Source organism: Manis javanica, chromosome 4 (genome assembly GCF_040802235.1).
Source record: "Manis javanica isolate MJ-LG chromosome 4, MJ_LKY, whole genome shotgun sequence".
Taxonomy (NCBI): domain Eukaryota; kingdom Metazoa; phylum Chordata; class Mammalia; order Pholidota; family Manidae; genus Manis; species Manis javanica.
Genome location: NC_133159.1, coordinates 405786 through 426109, shown reverse-complemented (window position 1 = coordinate 426109; position 20324 = coordinate 405786). Strand labels below are relative to the sequence as shown.

The 20324-nt window shown below is 58.3% G+C and overlaps 2 protein-coding genes and 1 long non-coding RNA gene across 6 annotated transcripts; 1 reads left to right on the top strand and 2 right to left on the bottom strand.

Annotated features, from left to right (window-relative positions):
* Positions 1-892: 892 nt before the first annotated feature.
* On the top strand, positions 893-3982 carry TNFRSF18 (TNF receptor superfamily member 18). 3 transcript variants are annotated; one of them, XM_017645967.3, is made up of 5 exons: positions 952-1325; positions 2124-2243; positions 2980-3067; positions 3222-3424; positions 3491-3982. In XM_017645967.3, the coding sequence occupies exons 1-5, from the start codon at positions 1169-1171 to the stop codon at positions 3613-3615; spliced, it is 693 nt and encodes a 230-aa protein (XP_017501456.1). In that variant the 5' UTR covers positions 952-1168; the 3' UTR covers positions 3616-3982. The 3 variants fall into 3 exon arrangements, with proteins under 3 accessions (XP_017501455.1, XP_017501454.1, XP_017501456.1); XM_017645966.3 differs by having other exon boundaries at positions 893-1325; positions 3264-3982; XM_017645965.3 differs by having other exon boundaries at positions 932-1325; positions 3222-3982.
* On the bottom strand, positions 2874-5696 carry LOC118968648 (uncharacterized). The gene is made up of 4 exons (XR_005056417.2): positions 5211-5696; positions 4360-5002; positions 3339-3550; positions 2874-3253 (listed from the first exon to the last, which is right to left on the bottom strand). It is a non-coding gene; the product is annotated as an uncharacterized lncRNA (long non-coding RNA).
* Positions 5697-8360: 2664 nt separating this feature from the next.
* On the bottom strand, positions 8361-20086 carry TTLL10 (tubulin tyrosine ligase like 10). Of its 2 annotated transcripts, XM_073232987.1 has the most exons (12): positions 19719-20086; positions 19445-19525; positions 19231-19366; positions 19021-19139; positions 18732-18861; positions 17729-17814; positions 17178-17349; positions 16085-16256; positions 15482-15622; positions 9349-9465; positions 8925-9018; positions 8361-8665 (listed from the first exon to the last, which is right to left on the bottom strand). In XM_073232987.1, exons 2-12 carry the CDS (start codon positions 19503-19505, stop codon positions 8385-8387), a joined length of 1509 nt encoding a protein of 502 aa, XP_073089088.1. In that variant the 5' UTR covers positions 19506-19525; positions 19719-20086; the 3' UTR covers positions 8361-8384. The 2 variants fall into 2 exon arrangements, with proteins under 2 accessions (XP_073089088.1, XP_073089087.1); XM_073232986.1 differs by having other exon boundaries at positions 19021-19366.
* Between the last annotated feature and the right edge of the window lie 238 nt (positions 20087-20324).

Below are 20324 nucleotides of genomic sequence, written 5' to 3'. Positions count from 1 at the left end.
AAGAATTCACACAAATCATGAATGAAAAGAGGTAAACATTTTGCTATATACAAAATTAAAAGGTAAATGACAAATAGGTTTTTTCCTGATGTTTTTCTCATGAATAGATTGAGTTATGGAGATCTGGAAAGAATACCACAGAGGTGGGGTGCCTCCTCATATCATACGTGTGGGTGCACGGCAGCGACAGCGGCCCTCAGCACTCACCTCGGTGGCAGCCGGGCTTCTCCACCGTGAAGAGGATTTTTCACTGCCCTTACTCTATTCTTTGGAAGCCAGCTACTAAATCCAGCTCATCTTCCAAGTGATGAGGCAGGATTAAGCTTCACCGGTCAGAGAAGATCTTTAAGAGACCATGGAGCTCTCCATCCCACCAGGAAGCTGCAGGTGGTATGGGGTGCAGCGAAGGGGCAGTCCCAGGCCAGCTCCATCCTTGGGGGGGGGGCCCTGCACCAGACCCTGTGGACACTGCCAACTTGTGATGACTCAGGGTGCCGCCTGCCACCCCTGCAAACCCGGGACTGGAAATGAGGGCTGTGCCTGGCGTCCCCCCACAACACGCTCTGTGAGGGTGTATCTAGCTCCGGAAGGAGTTTCTGGGCCAAAGGGGCCCCCATACGTGGCCTCCTTGACTTCCGCGGTGCGGCCCCGCCAGCTTCAGCCTGCGCTTTGGAACTCTGTCCCCTTGAGGTCCTGCAGGGCTCCACCGACTTTTTAAAAGTTATAGGCTTTATTTAGAGCAGTTTTAGGTTCACAGCAAAATGGAGAGGAACGTACAGGGATACCCCACGGCTCCCTCCCCCGCGGGCCCGCTCCCCCGCGCCCACCCTCTCGCCTGCGCCCCCTGCGCCCCCTTCCTCCCCCACAGCGCGTCCCCTCCCCGCAGAGCGGTGCGTTTGGTACAGCGGGCAGCCATCACCACCCTGACCGTCACCCGAGCTGTGTGTTCTGCCGTTCGGAAAGAGTGTAAAGACAGTGCCCGCCACTGCCACCCAGAGCGGCTCCGCCCGCGGACCCTCTGCCCGCCGCCTGTACCCGATTCGGTTGCTGGGCTGGCTTCTCCCGCTCACCGAGGCGCGGCGGGGGCGCGGCGGGGTCTGGGCGTGGCCGGCTGGGGGCGTGGCCGAGGCCCCCTAAAATCCCCGCGCGCCCTCCGGCGCTGGGGGCCATGCGGACGAGGGGCGCGCAGCTGACTCTGTGTGGCGTCGCTCTGCTGTGCGCCCTCGGCCTGGGCCAGAGCTCCTCGGGGGCCCCGCTCTGCGGCCCCGGCCTCCTCCTGCTCGGGACGGGCACGGATGCGCGCTGCTGCCGCTCGTGCGCCTCGGGTAAGGCGCGGCGCACAAAGTGGGGCGGCGGGCAAACTTTCTGGCTCCAGAGCTCTGGATCCCGGGGCGATCCCGGAGAGGCAGAGGCGGGCCCAGCCCAGGCCAGTGGCCCAGAGAGGGGCAGGGGTGACGGGCGCAGAGCCTTCCTGAGACGGTCTGGGGTCCGGAGGCGGTGGAGGGCGGCCCCGGTTCCCCTGAGTGGGTAGTGAGCCCCTGGCCATCAAGCAGGCCACCCCAGCTAGTGTTCGCAGCCCCCCACCCCTGACTCCAAGCAGATGGAATGTGCCAGTCTGGGGACAAACACTGCAGGGATCCTCCCCCAGCATCACCCTGCTGGGATCTGGGGGACGGTAAGGGGGGCTCTGAGGGTCCTGAGCCTCAGTGTGGTAGATGCGGTGCCCAGGCTGCCTTGAGGGTGCTGGCAGCTGTAGGCAGTGTGGGATGGAAAGGGGAGGGGCGTGGGTCCCCCGGCGACTGCCTTGTCCAGCAGACACAGCTTCTGGCAGCGTGCCAGAGTCCAGCCACTGTGGTTGGGAGCAGCCTCAGGGCAGTAAGGGGAACGAACACAGCCAGGCCATGTGGGCAGAAGAGCTGGGCACTCATGGAGGAGAGACACCACTGGGTGCAGCCAGGGCCCCAGCTCCCAGACAGGCTCTCTCTGGCTCCTGGAGCAGCCTGAGGGTGGGGGCCAGGGGCTGCCCTGCCCTGACAGACCTGCTCCCTTGGACGGCTGTGGGGAGCCTGGGGAGGCAGGGGCTCCCACCAGCTGCTGAGAAGGCTGGCTTGTCTCCTGTCCAGCCGAAGTCTGTCCTGAGCAGAGCTGCGTGTGTGTGCGACCCGAGTACCACTGTGGAGACCCACAGTGCCAGGTCTGCAAACACCACCCATGCCCACCTGGCCAGGGGGTTCGGCCTCAAGGTAAATCGCTGGTGCCTGTGCAGGAGCTGGCCAGGGTATTTGGGGACCCAGTGAGAGCTCACAGGAGCAGGTGTCCAGCAAGGGGCAGGAGGGTGTGGAGGGAAGCGCAGGGCGGGGGCATGCAGACATGTCCTCTGGGCGGACAGTCCCCAGTGTCCCGGGCCAACCCCTTTTCTGGACAGAGCCTCTCAGCCTCCTTTGCTTGTTTCCCGGTGGGAGTAGCCTGGCTGAGTACCGGGGGGCTGGGAGGAGTGCTGACTGGGGGCATGTGTGAGGTTGGCCCTGGGGGGAGTCTAGTGTCCACAGGGGTGCCAGCCTCACTCCCTCTTCCCAGGACCCTCACTGGCCTCCTGCCCTCAGTCCAGTGGACCAAGTGTAAGGCCCGACCTGGTCTTGCCCCACTGCCACCTGCTCCCGGCGCCCCTAGAACCTCCAGCCTGCAGCAGGCGGCCCCTCCGCTCCCCTTCCCTCCCCTCTGTGGCACTCCTACTCTCCCGCCCCCACCCTCCACCCCCCGTCTGTCCACGGAGCCTCCGCTCAACCCAGGCGCCCACAGACGCCTGCCCTAGGCGGGGCCCACAGGGCGCTGGTGAACCTCAGGTCCAGGTCCTGGGGCATCAGAGACCTCTGTTGAGCGGATGAGGTGTGTGTGGTCATTCTATGGCTGGCCTGAGCCCCAGATGGCCTCCACTGCACCCCCAGCCACCCCGCAGCCTGTCTGCCTGTCTGTCTCCAGGGAAGTTCAGTTTCGGCTTCGAGTGTGTGGACTGTGCCACAGGGACCTTCTCTGAGGGCCGCGAAGGCCGCTGCAAACCTTGGGCAGAGTGAGTCCTGGGCCCTCCAGGGGGCTGGGCTGTTCAGGGCAGGGCCTCTCCTGACCCTTCTGGTATGGCACCCCCAGACAGCGGGGGCAGAGCAGCTGTGTGCAGGGCCCGCTTGGAGGGTGGGGCTGACCTGGCTCCGTGTCTTGTGTCCCAGCTGCTCCCGCTTTGGGTTCCCCACCATGTTCCCTGGGAACAGGACGCACAATGCCGTGTGCAGCCCGGGGCTGACGCCCGCCGAGCCTCGCGGCCTGCTGGCCGTCGTGCTGCTCACCTTGGTGGCCTGCGTCCTGGTTCTGACCGCCACCCAGCTTGGCCTGCACATCTGGCAGCTGAAGAGGCTGCAAGCATGGCCTCCAGGTCAGTTGAGCCCTGGGGTGGGGGCGCCGGCCCCCAGCCTGCCTGCTTACTGCAGCCCTTCCGCAGAGGTCCAGCTGCTCCCGGAGGCACCGCCAGCGGCCGAGGACGCCTGCAGCTGCCAGTTCCCTGAGGAAGAGCATGGGGAGCGGCTGTCAGAGGACAAGGGCCGGCGGGGGCACCTGTGGGCGTGAGGCCTGGCGGTCCCCTGCCAGACGGCCGAGGCAGACCCTCCTGGGAGCTCCTGCAGCGCCTACCTTTGGGAGCAAGGGCTCAGCGCCCTGCTGTGGGGCCCCACCTCTGGGCCCGGCCCTGCTTCCCTCAATGGTGGAAGTGGGTGGGGGGCGGTGACAGTGATGGGCCCCCCAGAAAAGAAGGAGAGGCGGCAGCTGTGGCCGCACCCAGTGGGAGGCAGACACGACTGCGGCCGCCTCCCTCCCTCGCGGGCCTGTGGGGTGAGGTCTGTGGGCCCTGGACCCCAGAGCAGGAGCCGCGCCCGGGGTGCGCTGAGTCTAGCACAGGACTGGCTGCGGGCGGCACTCAATAAACACTTGTCTCTGAGCCGAGTAGATGCGTGCTGGGGGACAGGGAGGTGAGACGCGGACTCCGGGGCCTCCCCCTCTCCAGGGCCCACAGCCTGTCCTGCCCTGGGTGGGAGTGGGCAGCACAGAAATCAGGGCCAGTCCAGCCCAGTCCTGAACAAGTGCTCAGCAGACACCACAGGGCTTGGAAGGTGTCCTGGACGAGGGGCACCGTGCTGGACCCCTGCCCCCTGTGCCCCTGTGCTGCCCTACGCAGCCCCCTGCCCCTGGAAGTCTGCGGGGCACACACTGGGACAGCTGGGTCCAGGGCCTGTGTCTGGCCTCTGGGTCACTGCTGCTCTGGACTCTGGGTTCTGGGCCGGCTGCAGAGCCTGCTGGCCCCTGCGGGGCACCCACCCTAGTGTCACTCAGGCTGCAGTCCCGGGAGAGGCCAGTCTCTATACCCAGCACTTCCTGGTGGTGGGAGACAGCCTCCGAGTGGTCCGCTCTCAGCCCCCACCTCTCTCCAAGCTCGCCACCCCACCTCAGGGCGTGGTTCTTGGGTCCTGCCCAGTGGAGGTGAGCAGCGGGCTCCCAGCCTCCTGGCAGGGCTGGCACCCAGGGCTATGCAGGGCAGGCAGGTGGGCCTGTGGAGACAGGTCTCAGCAGCAGTGGCCTCCAGGTGCCAGCATACCTCGCCTCCCTCCTGCAGCCCCAGTGCTGGAGTGCCCATGCACCCTCCCACCTGCATGCGGCCCTGGAGAGCCCCCGAGTTGACTCATTGGTCTTCACTGCCACCTAGTCCTGATGGGCAGTCTGGCCAACCCCCTACCCGGCCCCACTTGGGAAGGCCGGCTCTCCTTGGGACTTGTTCTCATCTGGGTCATCTGACTGCCCCACCCCCACAGGCTGGGCACATGGGGTGCTCACGGCTGCCTTGGTGGGAATGGGAATCAGGTCTGTGGGCCTTCGCCGCCCACGCTCAGGTCCCAAGGGGCCTTGTGACTCAGTGTTGATTCAGCGTGGAAACTCCTCGTGGGTGGACCGTCGGGTGACAGCACTGGGAAAGTCAGCGTGGGGGTGGGGGATTCCAAGGCCGGGCAGGCAGGACAGGGACAGTGCCCAGCTCTGCCTGCTCCTGTGCTCCCCCCTCCTTCCCAGGCAGCCTCTGTGGTGCCTCCAGAACCCCAGGATTTGCAAGCTTGGCCCAGCCCTGGTGTCCCAGCTCAGAGGGCACAGAGTAGGGAAGGGGGTACACAGGGGCTCACCTTTGGGATTCCTGAGAGCTCAGGTGCACAGGGCGGGTGTGGGGCTGCGGGCACAAGACCTGCGGCCGGAGGTCTAGGTGGAGACCCCAGGGCGCAGGAGTGCAGAGGCTGCCACCACAGGTTTTAGAGGGGAGGCCTGAGCAAGCCCAGCTGGGAGGAGAGAGACGGGCGGGCATGGGAAGGGGCAGAGGCTGGCACTGCTGGGAGGACCCAGCCCCCACCCTCAGCCCAGCTTCCTGGGCCCACCTGCAGAGCCCGGCGGCCAGGCCTGACCTCCGGGCCACCAAGCCCTGAGGGGGACCCCAAGGTGAGACTCTGCCCAGGCCAGCTCAGGACCCTTGCTGCGCCCTTTGGAGACCCCACCCCAGAGAGGCGCTCCATCTGTTCCGGAAAACCACAGTGCCGCCCCCTGGGGTTGGAGTCCACCACATCGTGCAGCCTCAGATAAGGGCCCACAGGCCGCCCTGTTCCCAGAAGGGCTTCCGGCCACAGCAGCTCCCCACCCAGCCCCCACCCCCTCACCTTGCTCGAGGGGGCCCCTGCCCCTCCCTGTACTGAGATCTGGACTCAGCCAGTGTGGACCCCCCAGCTGGACAGAGACACTGTGGTGGGGCAGGGCAGGGGCTCATCCTAGACAGAACTGGCCACCAGCCCTTCCATGCCCGCCCCGAGGCAGCTGCAGGGGACTGTCCAGGGCAGGCACACCTGCTGAGTAGATAGGTCCATGATGCCAGGCCACCAGGGGCTTGACCAGGGCCTGGGGCCATCACTCCTGCCCCCAGTCCCCAGCCAGGAAAACCCGGTTTCCTGGACATTCAGGACACAGACGCGCCTCTCCATTCTGAGCTGAGCTCCGAGGTCAGGAAGGGGCTTTCCTTTTGGCTGGCCCCTGAGGTGTCTGTCAGGGCCCTGGACCCCAAGAAGTGGCTGTGCCCAGGCTGGTCATTTCCAGGAAGTTTCAGGAATCGAGGTGCTTTCCTGAGAAGGTGATTCAGCTTGGGGTTACCCCAGACCCTTTCTCAGATACGTCCTTGGGGAGGGGCTGACAGGGATGTCCTCAAGCCCTGGGCTCTTCGACTGGCTGCTCAGACCCAGCGGGTGCCAGGGGAGGGTCTGTGCTGGGCAGCTCTCAGGACGGAGGCTGCAGGGATGCTGGGGGTCCATGGGTGGGGCTGGGTTGGAGCCAAGGGCAGCTTGAACCCAAAACTTCTGCAGGTAGGAGGACGTGCTTGAGTTCCCGCCCGCCAGCAGGACCAGCCAGCACGCCCCCGGAGGAGGGTGTGCTGGGGGGACGCTCAGCCTCTGGAACCTAAGTTCACTGAGGACCAGAAACTGCACTGCAGTGCTGGGCCCCAGGGAAGCCACCCCAGCCCCTGATGAGGCTGCCTCCTCCAGCCTCTGGGGTCCTGACCTCTGCGGTGCCTGCTGCCCAGAATATCATTTGCATATTGTGGCACTCCTTGCACTTCCAGATACCCAGGTGCTCTAGGGGCCCAGGTACGCCAGGTGCCCCAGGTGTCCAGGGTCTTTCAGATGCTCAGGTTCCCTGTTGCCTACAGCACCCCTGGCTCTGCCTTCTGCATGTCTGTTCCTGGTGATCCTTACAGTTCTGGTGAGTTCAGAGCCCCATGAGAGCTGGGTGGGGCCCGGAGAGAATCCAGATAGGTGCAGGGGTGTGGGAAGAACAGCAGTGGGTCTCAGGAAACCTCATTCACTGATATTCAGGCTCTCAGAGGGCACCAGGGACCCAAGAGCAACAGATAGGGCCCACAGGCCGCCCTGTTCCCAGAAGGGCTTCTGGCCACAGCAGCTCCCCACCCAGCAACTGGGGGTCCAGTCAAGATAGGGCAGGCCAGGTCAGTGTCACTTCTCATCACATCACAGGTCCGCATGGTTCACTGCACCCACTCAGGGCCCAGGGAAGTGGGGAAGGCATCTTCCTTAGGCCTCAGGTCACCCGCAAATGCCACACTGACAGGCTGGCTGAGCTTGGGGTACATCAGGAACCAGGAGACAGTATGTGGGGCAAACCTGTGGCAGGGTAGGTGGGTGGGACGTGAGGAGATGCCTGTGAGCTGTGGCCCCCCCGCTGGGGTATCAGGAGGTGACCCTGAGGGGGTGTGGTCGTGTAGTGGCCTGGGAGCCAGCAGGAACGTGGCCCTGCCCCTGAAGGTGCAGTTGTGTGTTTTACAAGACCTGGTGCATTCAGCCCATGCAGGGGGCCGCCTCTCCCGGATGGAGGCTGGTCTTCACTCCCTCAGCCCCCGGATACAGGCAGTGGCCGAGCTTGTCTCCTCATGGAGAGACCACCCGACGCGCTGGGAGGGGACCCCAATCACACAGCGACAAGTGTGTTCTTCTTGCCTCTTGCCAGGGACCCCGCACTCCAGGCCATGGCAGCAGGACGATGAGGGATGCAGTGGGGTGGGAGCGTGTTAGGGGTGGGTGGGCAGGATGGGAATGGCTGGACAGGTGGGTCCCTGGCCCTGGACGTGGGCCCCAGTAACTCTGACCTTGGGGACGACTCTGAGCCCCAGCCCCTCCCTGCTCCTGGCTCCCCGGCTGCGCCCCTCCTGTGGGCTGGCTGGGATCCAGTGGTGTACCGCGCCCTCTAGGGGTGCTGCGGTCCTTGCCTCCGGGGAATGGAGACAACCGCCCCTGTGGAGCAGCCTGATCGCGGGGAGATAGGTCCCGCCAGTGGTGGACCCACTGACGTGTGGGGTGGACTTGAGTGTGGGCATGTCAGGAGGAGGGTGTTTGTGACAGTGGTGACCGTTGGAGAGGTTAGGGCAGGACTCGTGGCGGGGTGTAGGAGGTGTGCACCCTGGGGATCCCGACCAGGGTGTGTGCTGGCTTGGGGGCAGTGTGGCGAGGGGGTTACGGCTGGCCGGGGCACTGGGTGGTGGTAGAGAGCTTGGACACGTCCGAGGCCCTGAGCCTCCTGAAACCTTGAGGATGGGCTCACGCACAACACAGTGACTAGGATACGTGGGGACAGTCGTGGGGCGCAGCCTTCAGGGTGGTTCTGCTGCCACCATGAGCCCCTCACCAATAGCCCAGGGTCTCCTGGCCTCTGCAGGCTGCTGCCTGCGGGAAAGTTCGGGGCCCCGGGAGCGCGCGTGGGGAAGCCTGGGGCATCCGCGCCGCGGAGGCGGTGTTTGTAACAAGTGGTCTTTATAGGTCCCCGAGGGGGCGCCGGTGGCCCGCGTCCTTGCGCGAGGGCCCCCGCGTAGGGTCCCCACCTCCCGCTCTCGGTGGCTCGCTGCCCGGGGCGCCACCGGGGCGGCAGGCGGGAGGCCTGGCGGCGGCGCGGAGCGGAGGCGAGCTGCGGAAGCCCCCGGGGCGCGGCCGTAGGTCTGCGTCGCCGTTGTGCAGGAGCGCGAAGCGGCGCTGCGACCGCAGAGGCAGCATCTTCTGGCTTCCGGAGCTCTTCCCGAAGGTCTCGAGAGCCAGGTCTGGGGGGGACCGGGAGGGTGATGGGACATGGGCCCGGATGCGAGGGGCCGCGACACAGCCTCCGGCGGCCGTCTGCCCCGCTGGCGGGGAGGTTCTGGGGCCGGAGGAGGTGGGGGAGACGGGGCCTGAGTGAGGGTGTGGCTGCCACGCACGCCCTTGGACGTTGGAGAGCTGGGCTTGTGGGCGTCTGCCCTTGGGGAGATGTGGGATGGTGCACCCAAGACCTGGCAGGTAGTGGGGGCTGCACAAGAGCCTCACCCAGGGTCTCCGTGACCACGCCAGGAATCACCTCCTTCAGGACTTCACAGTTGGTGTGCAGAGCCGGGTTGGAGTTCATCTCCAGCAGCCACACCTGGGCCCAACACCGGTCAGCACCCCTCCCCCAACCACTTGGCTAGCAGGAGGCTGAGGCCCTGGTCCCCGTCAGACCAGGGACTCGGGACCGTTGCTTCTTTTCTGCGGTCTCACTCCCCCTGCTTGCCCGAGGGGCTCAGACTGGGGGTCTGAGAGTCTGGCCTTGGGGGGCTGCTCCAGCTGCAGGGTGAGCGGAGCTCTCCTTGTGGACACGCCACCCCCAGGGCTTTGGGGGTTCTGACTGCAGAGTCCACCAAGGGGATTGCCTCTCTGCACCTGCCTACCAGCCACCCCTCCTGCCCCCCACCTGGGGGTGCCTCAACGACACCTTGAAGTTCTCGTCGATCAAGAAGTCACAGCCGATGAGGTCAAAGTAACCCAGCTTGCACTGGAGCTTGGATTTGACTGCCTGGAAACAGTGGGCCATGATCTGCTGCATCCGTTTCTGTGGGTGGGGCCAAGAGAGGGTGACTGTATGAAACCTGTGGGCCCCAATTACACCTCCTAGGCCTGAACAGCCACAGCCACACTGCCCACCCATGTCCCCACGTGTGCCCGCACCTACATCACCTGGGTACCCACCTGTGTCCTCACCTGCACCCCCCAGCTATGCTCCCACCTGTACCATCATCTGCACCCCCACCTGTTCCCTCACCCAAAGCCCCACCCATGCTCTCACTTGAGTTTCCACTGGTGCTCTCACATAGGCATCCACCTGCACCCCACCTGGGTTCCCACCTGCACAGCCACACCTGCCCCATTTTCACACCCTCAGCGGCACAGGCTCACAGACAGAAACTCATTCACTGTTATTTTATTCCTTCAACAAACACGTGGAACTCCTACGGCAGGTACTGAGGTACAAGAGTGAGGGGAACATGTGAGGAATGTCTGCCCCTGAGCAGGGCACTTGAGGCAGGAGAGACAGACAACAAATGTGACATGTAAGTCATCACACGCCTCGCAGAGCATATTAAATGCTGATGGAGAAAACAGAGGGCAAGAGGTTGGGGAGTTCTGGGATGGCTGTTGTAATGTAGAAAGGGACACGGCCTGGGTGGGCCTCATCAAGGAGGAAGTGAACAAAGACTGAAGATGGAGAGAAGGGGCTGAGGGTGGGAGGTGGGACGTCAGGGAGAGCAGGGGCTGCAGGAGGGGGCGTGCTGAGGCTGCGGGAAGAGTGAGTCTGCATGGATGGAGGGGGTGGCGGGGACGTGGGGAAGCCCTGCCTTTGACCGTGAGGTCCGAGCTGCTGGTGGAGGACAGGAGGGGCACGTTTGTCCCTTCCCTAGTAGGGTCTTCTGGCTGCTGTGCTGAGAGAGGGTGAGGGGTCGAGAGGAAGATGTTGCAATGATCCAAGCAAGGCATGGCAGGGACTGGGCAGGCAGACAGGATGGCATGGATTCTGGATATGTGTTGTGGTAGAGCCCTGCCGATTGATGGATGAATGGATTATGAGCTGTGGAAAGAGGAATGAAGAGTCATCTCAAGGTGTTCAGCCTCTGAGATTCTGGAAGGATGGGGCCTTTACCAACCGAGGGAAGGAAGGGGACTGTGGAGTCTGAGACGACTATGAGCTTGCAGATGTGGCGCTGATGGGCCATGGGGGTGGAAGGCCCAAGCCCAGGAGAGGTGTCAGGGCCTGACGTTTACGTGTGGTGCCAGGAGACCTTCATCACCAATGGATGCAAAGGGCGGCGCACTGGGCTGAGCCCTGGGCTTCCAGGGAGCAGGGGTCGGGAGACAAGGTGCCAGCACAGGGGGCAGAGAGTGAGTGGCCAAAGGCCTGGGCTCCAAGACAAGGAGTGCCAGGGGGAGAGCAGCTGGTTCCAAAGTGGCTGTCCGGTCAGGGGACAAAAGCACTGGAAACTGAGGTCTTAGCAGCACGGAGGTCCCTGGTGACCTTGACGAGCATTTCAGTGACACAACAGGAAGAAAGAGGCCGCACTGGCACGGGCTCGAGAGGCAAAGGGGAACATCGGTGAAAAAGGCAGAAGAAGGACATGCAAAAGTGAGCCATTTCATAAAAACAACCAAAAACTGGCAAATATTGTCAGACTTGATCTTTTTCAGAACTCTGGAAACTAACCAAAGCCTTGCAGCAACCTGAGAAGTGCCCATTCAGGAAGATTCTTGACTTTTGGTAAAAACGGTGAGCTTTGTAGCACTTTTCCTCGACCTAGTTGGTTTTGTCTCCCACTCCCCAGCTGGGTGATAGTCCTGAACAAAGCCTGCATCTCAGTATTGGAGGTAGTAGAATGGACCCGACTTGCAAAGAATTTTAGCTATTTACAGTGATCTGTCTGGTGGCTCCTGGGGAGACCTTACTTGAAAAGACCTAAAGAAAATATGGGAATGAGGTCTTACCAAATAGAGAATGTCAGTGAAGAGATAGGAATTATAAAAGGGAACCAAATAGGAATTCTGGAATTGAGAAGTATAATAACTGGTATTAAAAAAAAAATTCACCGGAGGGGCTCCATAGTAGATTTGGGCTGTTTGAAGACAGGTCAGTTGAGATTATCCATTCTGAGGAATCGGAAGAAAAAGGAATGAAGAAAAATAAGCAAAGCTACAGACACCTGTGGGACATCATGAAGCAGACACATGCGTCATGGGAGTCCCAGAAGGAGAGGAGAGAAAGAGGCCGGAAGAATACTCGGACAATAATGGTAGAAAGCTTCCTGAATTGGATGGAAAGCGATGCACACATCCAAGGAGCCAGTGAGCTCCAAGCAGGATAAAGTCAGAAGAGATCCCCGCGCGGTGAGCGAACTTCCCAAAGGTAAAGACAAGGAACGCCAAAATCAGCAAGAGAGAAGCACTCATTATAAAGGAGTCTCAGTAGGACTAGCAGCCAATCTCTCCTCAGAAACAATGGGGTCCAGAGTCAATAGGGTGACATAGTCAAATGCTGAAAGAAAAAAAGATCTGTCAACCAAGAAGTCAATATCCAGTAAAATCATTCCTCAAGAATAAAGGAAAAATTAAGACATTCTCAGATTCAAAAACTACAGATTTTCAGTTGTAGGACTGTGCTGAAAGGCTACTAGACAATAAGTTGAATTCACATGAAGAAATAAAGAGCACCCATAAATGCAACTACATAGTTAAATAGAAAAGACAGTATAAATGTATTTTTTGGTGATCACTTTTTTATTTTATCTGATGTAAAAGACAACTGCATGAAGCAATAATTATAAATCTATGTTGATGGGCACACAATGTATAGAGCTATAATTTGGAGCAATTACAGCATAAAGGGAAGGACAGAACTATATAGAAAAAAATTTTATATTGAAATTAACTTGCTATTAATCCAAACTAAATTGTTATAAATTAAGGTGTTAACGGTAATCCTCAGGGCAACAACTAAGAAAATAACTGAAAAATATATGGAAAAACAAATGACGCTAGACATGATACACTAGGAAACATCTAAAAGGAGGCAATAATGAAGGAATTGAGAAACAAAAAGATATAAGACATAGGAAAATACCCAAAGAGCAGAGGTATGTCCTACCTTATGAGTAATATATTAAATGTAAGTGGATTAAGCTTTCCAATTAAAAGACAGAAATGGGCAGAATGCATTAAAAAATCCTTTATAAGCTATATATAAGACACTTTAGATTCAAAGACACAGATGGGTTGAAAGTAATAACAGGATGGAAAAAAATTTATCATGCAAACAGTAACCAAAAGAGAGCAGGAGTGGCTATAGTAATATCAGAGAAAATAGAATTTAAGACAAAAATTGTCACTGGAAAAAAGGAGAGGACATTTTATAATCATAAATCAAAAAGATGTAGTAATTATAAACAAGGACCAACAGCAGAACCTCAAGCTACATGAAGCAAAAACTAACAGAACTGAAGGGAGAAATAGTCAGTTCAATAATAACAGCTGGAGACTTCAATACCCCTCTTTCAATGATTGGTAGAACACCTAGGTAGACCGACAAGTAAATAGAAGATTTGGCACTGTTAACCAACACCACTTCACAGACATTGACAGAACAGTGCACCCAACAGAGGAAAACATTCTCCTCAAGTGCACATGGAATGCGCTCTCATCCACTGCTGATGAAAGTCTCTGGCTTCTCATTTTAATGCCTGGCCCTGACCTCTCTCCTGAACTTGAGCCTTATACACGTGGCCCCTCAGTACCACATCTGCAAGCTCATAGGTGTTCCAGACAATGTGTTAAGACATAAAACGAGTTTCAATAATTTTTAAAGGGCTTTGTATATCAACTACTTCAGTTAAAAGAATAAATTTTAAAGGGCTAAAATCATACAAAATATGTTCTTTGCCCACAATGGAATGAATTAAAAAATAAAAAGAGGAAAATTGGATAGGTCACAAGTATGTGGAAATTGAGCAATATACTCTTAGGCAACAAGTGAAAATGAAAATAGAACACACAAAATCATACGGATGCAATAAAATCAGTGTTCAGAGGGAACTTTATGGCTATAAACACCTATTTAACCAGAAGAGAGATCTCAGACCAAGTCTATAAACTTCAGCCTTAAGAAACTATAAAAAGAAGAGAAAACTAAATGCAAAGCAAACAGAAGGAAATAATACAGATTAGAGTGAATATAAATGGAATAGAAAACAACAGAGAAAATAAATGAAACCAAAAGCTGGTTTATTGAAAAGATCAACAAAACTGACAAACCCTTAGCTATTTGACCACAAAAAAAGAAGACTCAAATTACTGAAGTCAAGAAAGAAAAACCTTACATAGAAGTGCAAATGATTATAGAAAGGATTGTAGTTGTTTATAGAATACTATGAATGGTTATATTGCAAACAAATAAGATGACAAAAGAAATGAACAAATTCTTAGACAAATGAATAAGCCTGATCCATGAAGAAATTGAAAATCTGAGTAACCTGAACAAGGTAAGTTAGTAATGAAAAAAGAAAAAAAGAAAGTCACAAAAGTACTCAATGGAGTAGAGCAAACCACATCTAGCAGCATACTTAAAGGATAATATATCATGTCTGAGTGGGATTTAGCCCAGAAATATGAGTGATTCAACACAAGGAAATCAATCTTTAACACCACACATCAATAGAATGAATGAAGCTACAGCAGTCAGAACAGTGTGGACCTTGAATCAGGATAGATTGACATACTTATGGAATAGAATTGACAGAAGTAAACTTATACGTATCTGGTCAATCGATTTTCAACTATGTGCCAAGAACAGTCTCTAAAACAAATGGGTAGCCATCTGAAAAAGGATGGACCCTTACTTCACACCATATATAAAAAGTAACTCAATGATTTAATGACCTAACTGAAAGCTAATACTACAAAACTTACAGAAGAAAATATAGGCACAAATCTTTATGACCCTAGATTTGGCAATGGATTCTTAGATATGACATCAGAAGCATGGATAAGCAAAGAAAAAATAGATAAATTGGACTTAATCAAAATCTAAAACTTCCGTGCAAAAAGGGACATTATTAAGAAAGTGAAAAATAATTCACAGAACAGGAGAAAATATATGCAAATCACTTATCTGAGAAGGGTCTAGTATTCAGAATATATAAAGAGCTCTCACACCCTAACAAGAAAGAATAGATTAAGGATCTGAATAGATATACAAATAGTCAATAAACACATGAAAAGATGCTCAATACTGTTAGTAATTGGGGAAATGAAAATCAAAACCACAACAAGATACCATTTCACACCCACTGGATGGCTGTGTTAAAAAAAGAAAAATAACAGGCTGGCAAGGATATGGAGAAATTGGAACCTTCATACATTGCTGGCAGGAATGTGTAATACAGCAGCAACTATGGAAAAGAATGGAAGTTCTCAAAAAGTTGAATATAAGAGTTACCATATGACCTGAAAATTCCATTCCTAAGTATATACCCAAGAGAACTGTATTCATGCAAAATTTTGTACATGAATATTCATAGCAACATTATTCAAAAACAGAAGGTGGAAACAACCCAAATGTCCATCAACTGACGAATGTTCATCAAGACAAGTTATACATCCCTACAATGAAATATTGTTCAGGCATAAAAAGGAATGAAGACTGACATGTGCTACAGCATAGATGAATCTTGAAAGCGCTATGCTCAGGGGAAAGAAGCCAGGAAAGGCCACATATTATGTAGGAAATACCCAGAATTGGGAGACCCACCAGGCTAGAAGGTAGATGAGTGGTTGCCGGCAGCCAGGCGGAGGGAAATGGGGACAGGGTTTCTTTCTGGGGAGATTTCACACACCTCTGAATAGACTAAAAAGCACTGAACCTACTTTAAATAGTGAATTTTAGGTTGTGTGAATTATCCCGGGAGTAATAAGTAAGGAGACACCCACGCAGCTGGCTTCCACCAACAGGAAAACAGGCAGACGAGCTCTAGTTCAGACGCTCGTTGGCCTGGCCCCCACCCCCAGGTTGAGTGGGGGAGCACACGGACCGTGAAGGTGGTGAAGACCCAGTCTCTGGGGAGCCCCTTGGTCTTCCTGAACTTGTCATTGATGTAGCGGTTGAGATGATCCATGCTCCACACCGTGTCGTCCTTGAGCAGCACGTAGAGGGGGCTCTTCTTCTGCATGAACTGGGTGGGGGCAGTGCAGTGCCCGGAGACCATCGCCCTGAGCACTCAGAGGCCCTGCCTCCCAGGACTCTGTGCAGGGACAGTGTCTGCCGCAGGCCCCCACAAGGCCTTCCACCCAGACCCTCTGGCCATGGAGTCCCTCATGGATGTTCACAGAGGGCCCCCTGGGAAGAACCTTCCACTGAGAACTTCTGCCCACGGGATCTCTCGCTGAGCTTGTCACAGAGACCCCTGCCCTGGGCCCCTCCGCCTACATGTGCCTCATCCCCACCCACAGGGGGTAAGCCTGGGGCTGGGGTGCAGGGAGATCATTCCCCAGGGTGTCCTGCCACAGTGCTGACTTAGGCAGGGCAGCCCTGGCCGCCTTTGGACCTGGGCCATATCTACAGTGGAACTCTGCATTCACGAGCAGTGGTCTTGTCCTGAGGCTGCAGGGAGGGCCCTCAATTGTGGGGTCCTTACCTGGTTGGTCAGGTGGCCACTGAGGTCACTAGAATGGGGGTTGTAAAGGCTGAGGGTAAGGCGGGCATAGCCATGGCCAAAGAAGACCATGTATGGGGTGGCGCAGGCGATGAGTAGGTAGGAGCGCACGTCGAACTTCTTCCCATCCAGCAGCAGTGGGTTCTGGATGTACCTGGGGGGCACACAGGGATTGGCACAGGGCTTCCTGAATTTGATGGATGTGGACCTGGGTGTGGGCCAGTTGCTCAGCACCCCCGCCTGGCTGAGTACAGTATCCACTGGTAAGGGGACACTTCTGAGCCTGAACAGCTCAGGAATCAGGAAGGAGTCCCTGCCTTCTGCTGGTGTCAGGGGTGCCCCAGAGTGCAGCTCTTACTGGGAACCTGGAGGGCAGAAGCAGATTGGCCCCTGTGAGCAGGGAGGGCTGCCTGGAGGAGGCTGACATTGGACCTTAAGGGCAGGTGGCTTTGGAGAGATGCAGGGAAGGGACATCCCAGGTGGGGGGAGCTGTACGTTAAAGACCCAGAAGCTGGGAGTGGCAGCTTGGGACTGCTGACTGGGGGGGAAGAGCAGTAGACCGCAGCTGTGGCAGGAGCGTGGGCCACACGGCAGATGGGGAGGTCCAAAGGGAACTTTCGGAGCCGAGACTGCATCCCCTGGCCCAAGGCCCTGTCTACAGCTCGCCCAGCGGCGGAAGGATCAAGGGAGGGGCGGTCGGCCTGGTCGCAGGCCTGAAGGCTGTAGCCGGCTGGGCAGGGGATGGGGCAAAGCCTGGCTGTAAGGGTTCCTGCCCTGGCTGGCTCTCCTGCAGGACAGAGGGCAGGGCCCAGGCTGCGCGACAAATGGGCCAAGCCCTCCCTGCCCCGCCCCGACGTCCATGAACCTCTGTCCGTGTGGCTGTCTCCTCTGGGACCCTAATCGGCGGTGAGACCCCCATCTCTGCGGGCTCCTCAGGGGTCCAGCGGCGGGCACTACAGCCTTCCTTGGCCAAGGACTCTGTGGGCCCTGCGACCCCCGTGAGCCCCCACAGGCACCAGCGGGCCCAGTGCCAGCCCCTCCTTGACCAACCCCACGTGGGGCCCACGCCCCGCACCTTTGCACCACGCGCGGCTGCGGCGCCCGTAATGGCATCTTGCGGTAGATGGGGTCGTGGTCGATGCTCTGGATCTTGGCCTGGAGGGCGGCGACTTCCTCTTGGTTCCTGAGCAGAAAGATGCCTTTGCCCTGGTTAGAGGCAGTGGGCTTGCAGATCCATATCTGGGTTTCTAAAGAAAAACCTCCTGAGCCACTGGCGGCCCGCGCGGTCCCTTCCCGCCCCGCCCCCGGGTTTGGCCCCGCCCCGCCCCGCCCCGCCCCGCAGCCAAGCCCCGCCCCCACGCATGGCCACGCCCAGGCAGGCCGCGATCACGCCCATCTCAGCCCTTCCCTCGCATAGACACGGCCTCATCGCCCTCCCAGCTTTGACCCGCGGTTCTGCCAGGCTCCAGCCTCCACTGTCTGTAGCCAAGACCCTCCGTCCGCAGCCTCAGCCCCAGCCCGGACCTCGTCACCCCGGCTCCACCCTCCTTCCCTGGCCACGCCCCCGCTCGGTCCCGCCCCGAACCTGTCTCCCCGTAGCGGGCCTAGAGTCTAGGGTCCTCTCACCGTCGAAGAGGGCGAAGAAAGCCTCTCTCTCGTCCCTGATGTCCAGACGGTAGGTCTCCGGGAAAAATTCTTCCATTTTTAGGACCCTGGGGAAGCAGGTTGGTGGGGAGGACACGGGGCGGGCTGCAGGGCGTGTCCCGGGCTGGGCTGGGAGGCCACTCTCTGCTGTCCCTGCAGAGCCCTTGACCCTCCCCTTCCCTTGAGGGGGCCGTCCTTTGTGGGTCCCCACCTAGCTTCTCTGCAGGCTCAGGCTGCTCCCCCGCCTCTTGGCCTCTCCCCCTGCCCTGTCTTGGCGTTTGTGAGGGGTCATTGCAGAGCTGCTTCCCCAGGCGGGACAGGGCTCAGCAGGCAGCGAATGGTCAGCGTGCATCCCTGAGCGCCTCCAGTTTGGGATGCCCTTTGGTTTAGGGCAGAAGGGCACCTCCCAGCTGGGCTGAGTGCACCTACCCCTGCTGCCCAAGGCACCCCGGGATGGCCCACGTGAGTTCCTCGAGGGCAGGCGCTGCATCCTTTCTAGATCTGTACCCCAGGGGACACAGGGTCTGGCCCGAGTGGCCACTCATCTGTGTGTGGAGAGTGGATGGGAGCATCTGGAGAGGTGGGAGGTGGGTGGGGTCTTTGAGGTAGATGGGCAGGTGTGGGGTGGGTGACTTTGGGTGGAAGTGGTGACTGAGATCCTGCATGGCTCAGGATGGTCTGTGGAAACAGGTGCGGGTGGCTGGATGGTGTGGGCATGGTGACCAGTGGATGGCCAAACGGAGACACCAGTGGGTGGCCCATGGGGTGAGTGAACAGTGTGGTGGCAGGTGTTTAGGAGGGTTTGTGGAAGGTCAGTGGGAAGACGGGTGGGGGTGGATGTGGTGAGTGGACGGATCCCAGGGAGGGAGGTCAGGAATAGAGTCGCCACATCAGATGGGTGGTGTGCTGCTGAGTGGAGGGCATGGGCGGGGTTTGCGGGCTGGGTGGGCTGGTGGTGGGTGCCCAGGGGGCCAGGGTGGCGTACCTGGCCTGGGCACACAGAGCTGTCTTGTTGGTCTTGTTCATGATCCTCGAGTATTCCCGCAGGGCGCTGAGCAGCCCAATCTTGGTGGTGAGGACTTTGTTGTTGGGGAGCTGGTACAGCAGCTGTTCACCTGGTGTGACAAATTCCTGGACATGCGGGTGGCCACCAGGGTCACGGCAACCAGGGCCACGATTTCCTAGGGCCGTGGCCGCCCAGGCCAGCACCGCTGCCCGCGTGGCCTGCAGTTCCAGCAGGAGGGCCGTGGGCTCTGCTCTGCCTGGATGCCCACCTTCCCGGAAGCTGTGGTAGCTGTCGCGGCACTTGACCTCGCACCACTTGAGCATGTAATCCTCCCGCCGGCTGTCCTGGAGGCGCTGCCAGCCCTTGCTCTTGCAGTAGGAGCTGATTCTGCAGGGGGCAGGCAGCAGTGGCCCTGGCGCCTGGGGCCCTGCGGGGGAGGGGAGCTCACTAGGGGAGGAGCCGAGGCCCCACCACTCACATGGAGGCCCCGTTGGTGCCTCCGATGTAGAAGAAGGGGCCCTGCCCAGTGCTGCATGGCGGCTTCTCCCCCTCCAGCAGCCGGCTCTCCGGGAGGACGGCCTGGGGCCTGGCTGTGGCAGCATCATCCAGGAGGTCTATGGGCATGTGGGTGGTAAGAGGCTGTGGTCCGGCCAGGGGCTTTCCCCCACTCCTGGCCCCTGCCCAGAGCCCACCTGCATCTTGGTCCAGCTGGCTTAGCCGATGCAGGTGCCCCTCCTCTGGGCTGCTCCCCATTGATCTCTCACGGGCCCAGCCTGTGAATGGGGTGGGACCAAAGAGGATGGCGGGCACAGCCAGCATCATCCCACCCATTTACAGCAGTCCCTGGGCAGCGCTGCCAGCCTGTCTCGGCCCATCTCAGCCTGGGCTCAGGCCTATCACCCCTCCTAGAGGGGACGGTCACCACCATCCAGGGCCAGCCTTGGAGTGCACAAGGTCCCTCCTTACCAACAGTACAGGGGCTCCATGCACGTAAGAGCCTGGGTGTGAGGCTGGAGCTGGGGGCAGACAGGGTGCAGGGATGCGCCCAGGGGGACAGAGGTCACAATGTCCATCATGACATCATGGGTGACCCATGTCAGGCAGGGGGGTGAGACTGGGCCCGCGTTCCAGGGTTGGCAGGGGCTTGCCCACTGGGCTGCCCATGAGGGTAGCACCCTCAGACTGTCCCCTCTCTGTGCCCTTTAGACCCTGGCTCTGCTGTCCTCTGCCCTAAGTGGCCCCAGACCCCACTCCCAGTGCATGGCCTCCTGCTCGCTCCTCCTCCCAGGGCGTGGCTGTGTGTGGTCCCCCCAGGAGAACATTTTCCCTGGGGATGGTGCCCCTATCCCTGGGGAGGCCCTGGCACTCGGGGGCGGCCCCACCAAACACCCGCAGTCCTTGGCCCCTTGCCTCTCTTTGTGCCGACATGGGTCTGGGTGGGTGGTCCCCAGCAGCAGTGGGTGAAGCCGGTGTGGCTGCGGGCCACAGGTGTGGGGGCACCAGGGCAGGGGCATCTCTGAGCAGACACAGCCCCCACCCCTCTTCGGGACCTTGGGGAGGCCCGTGGTCCTA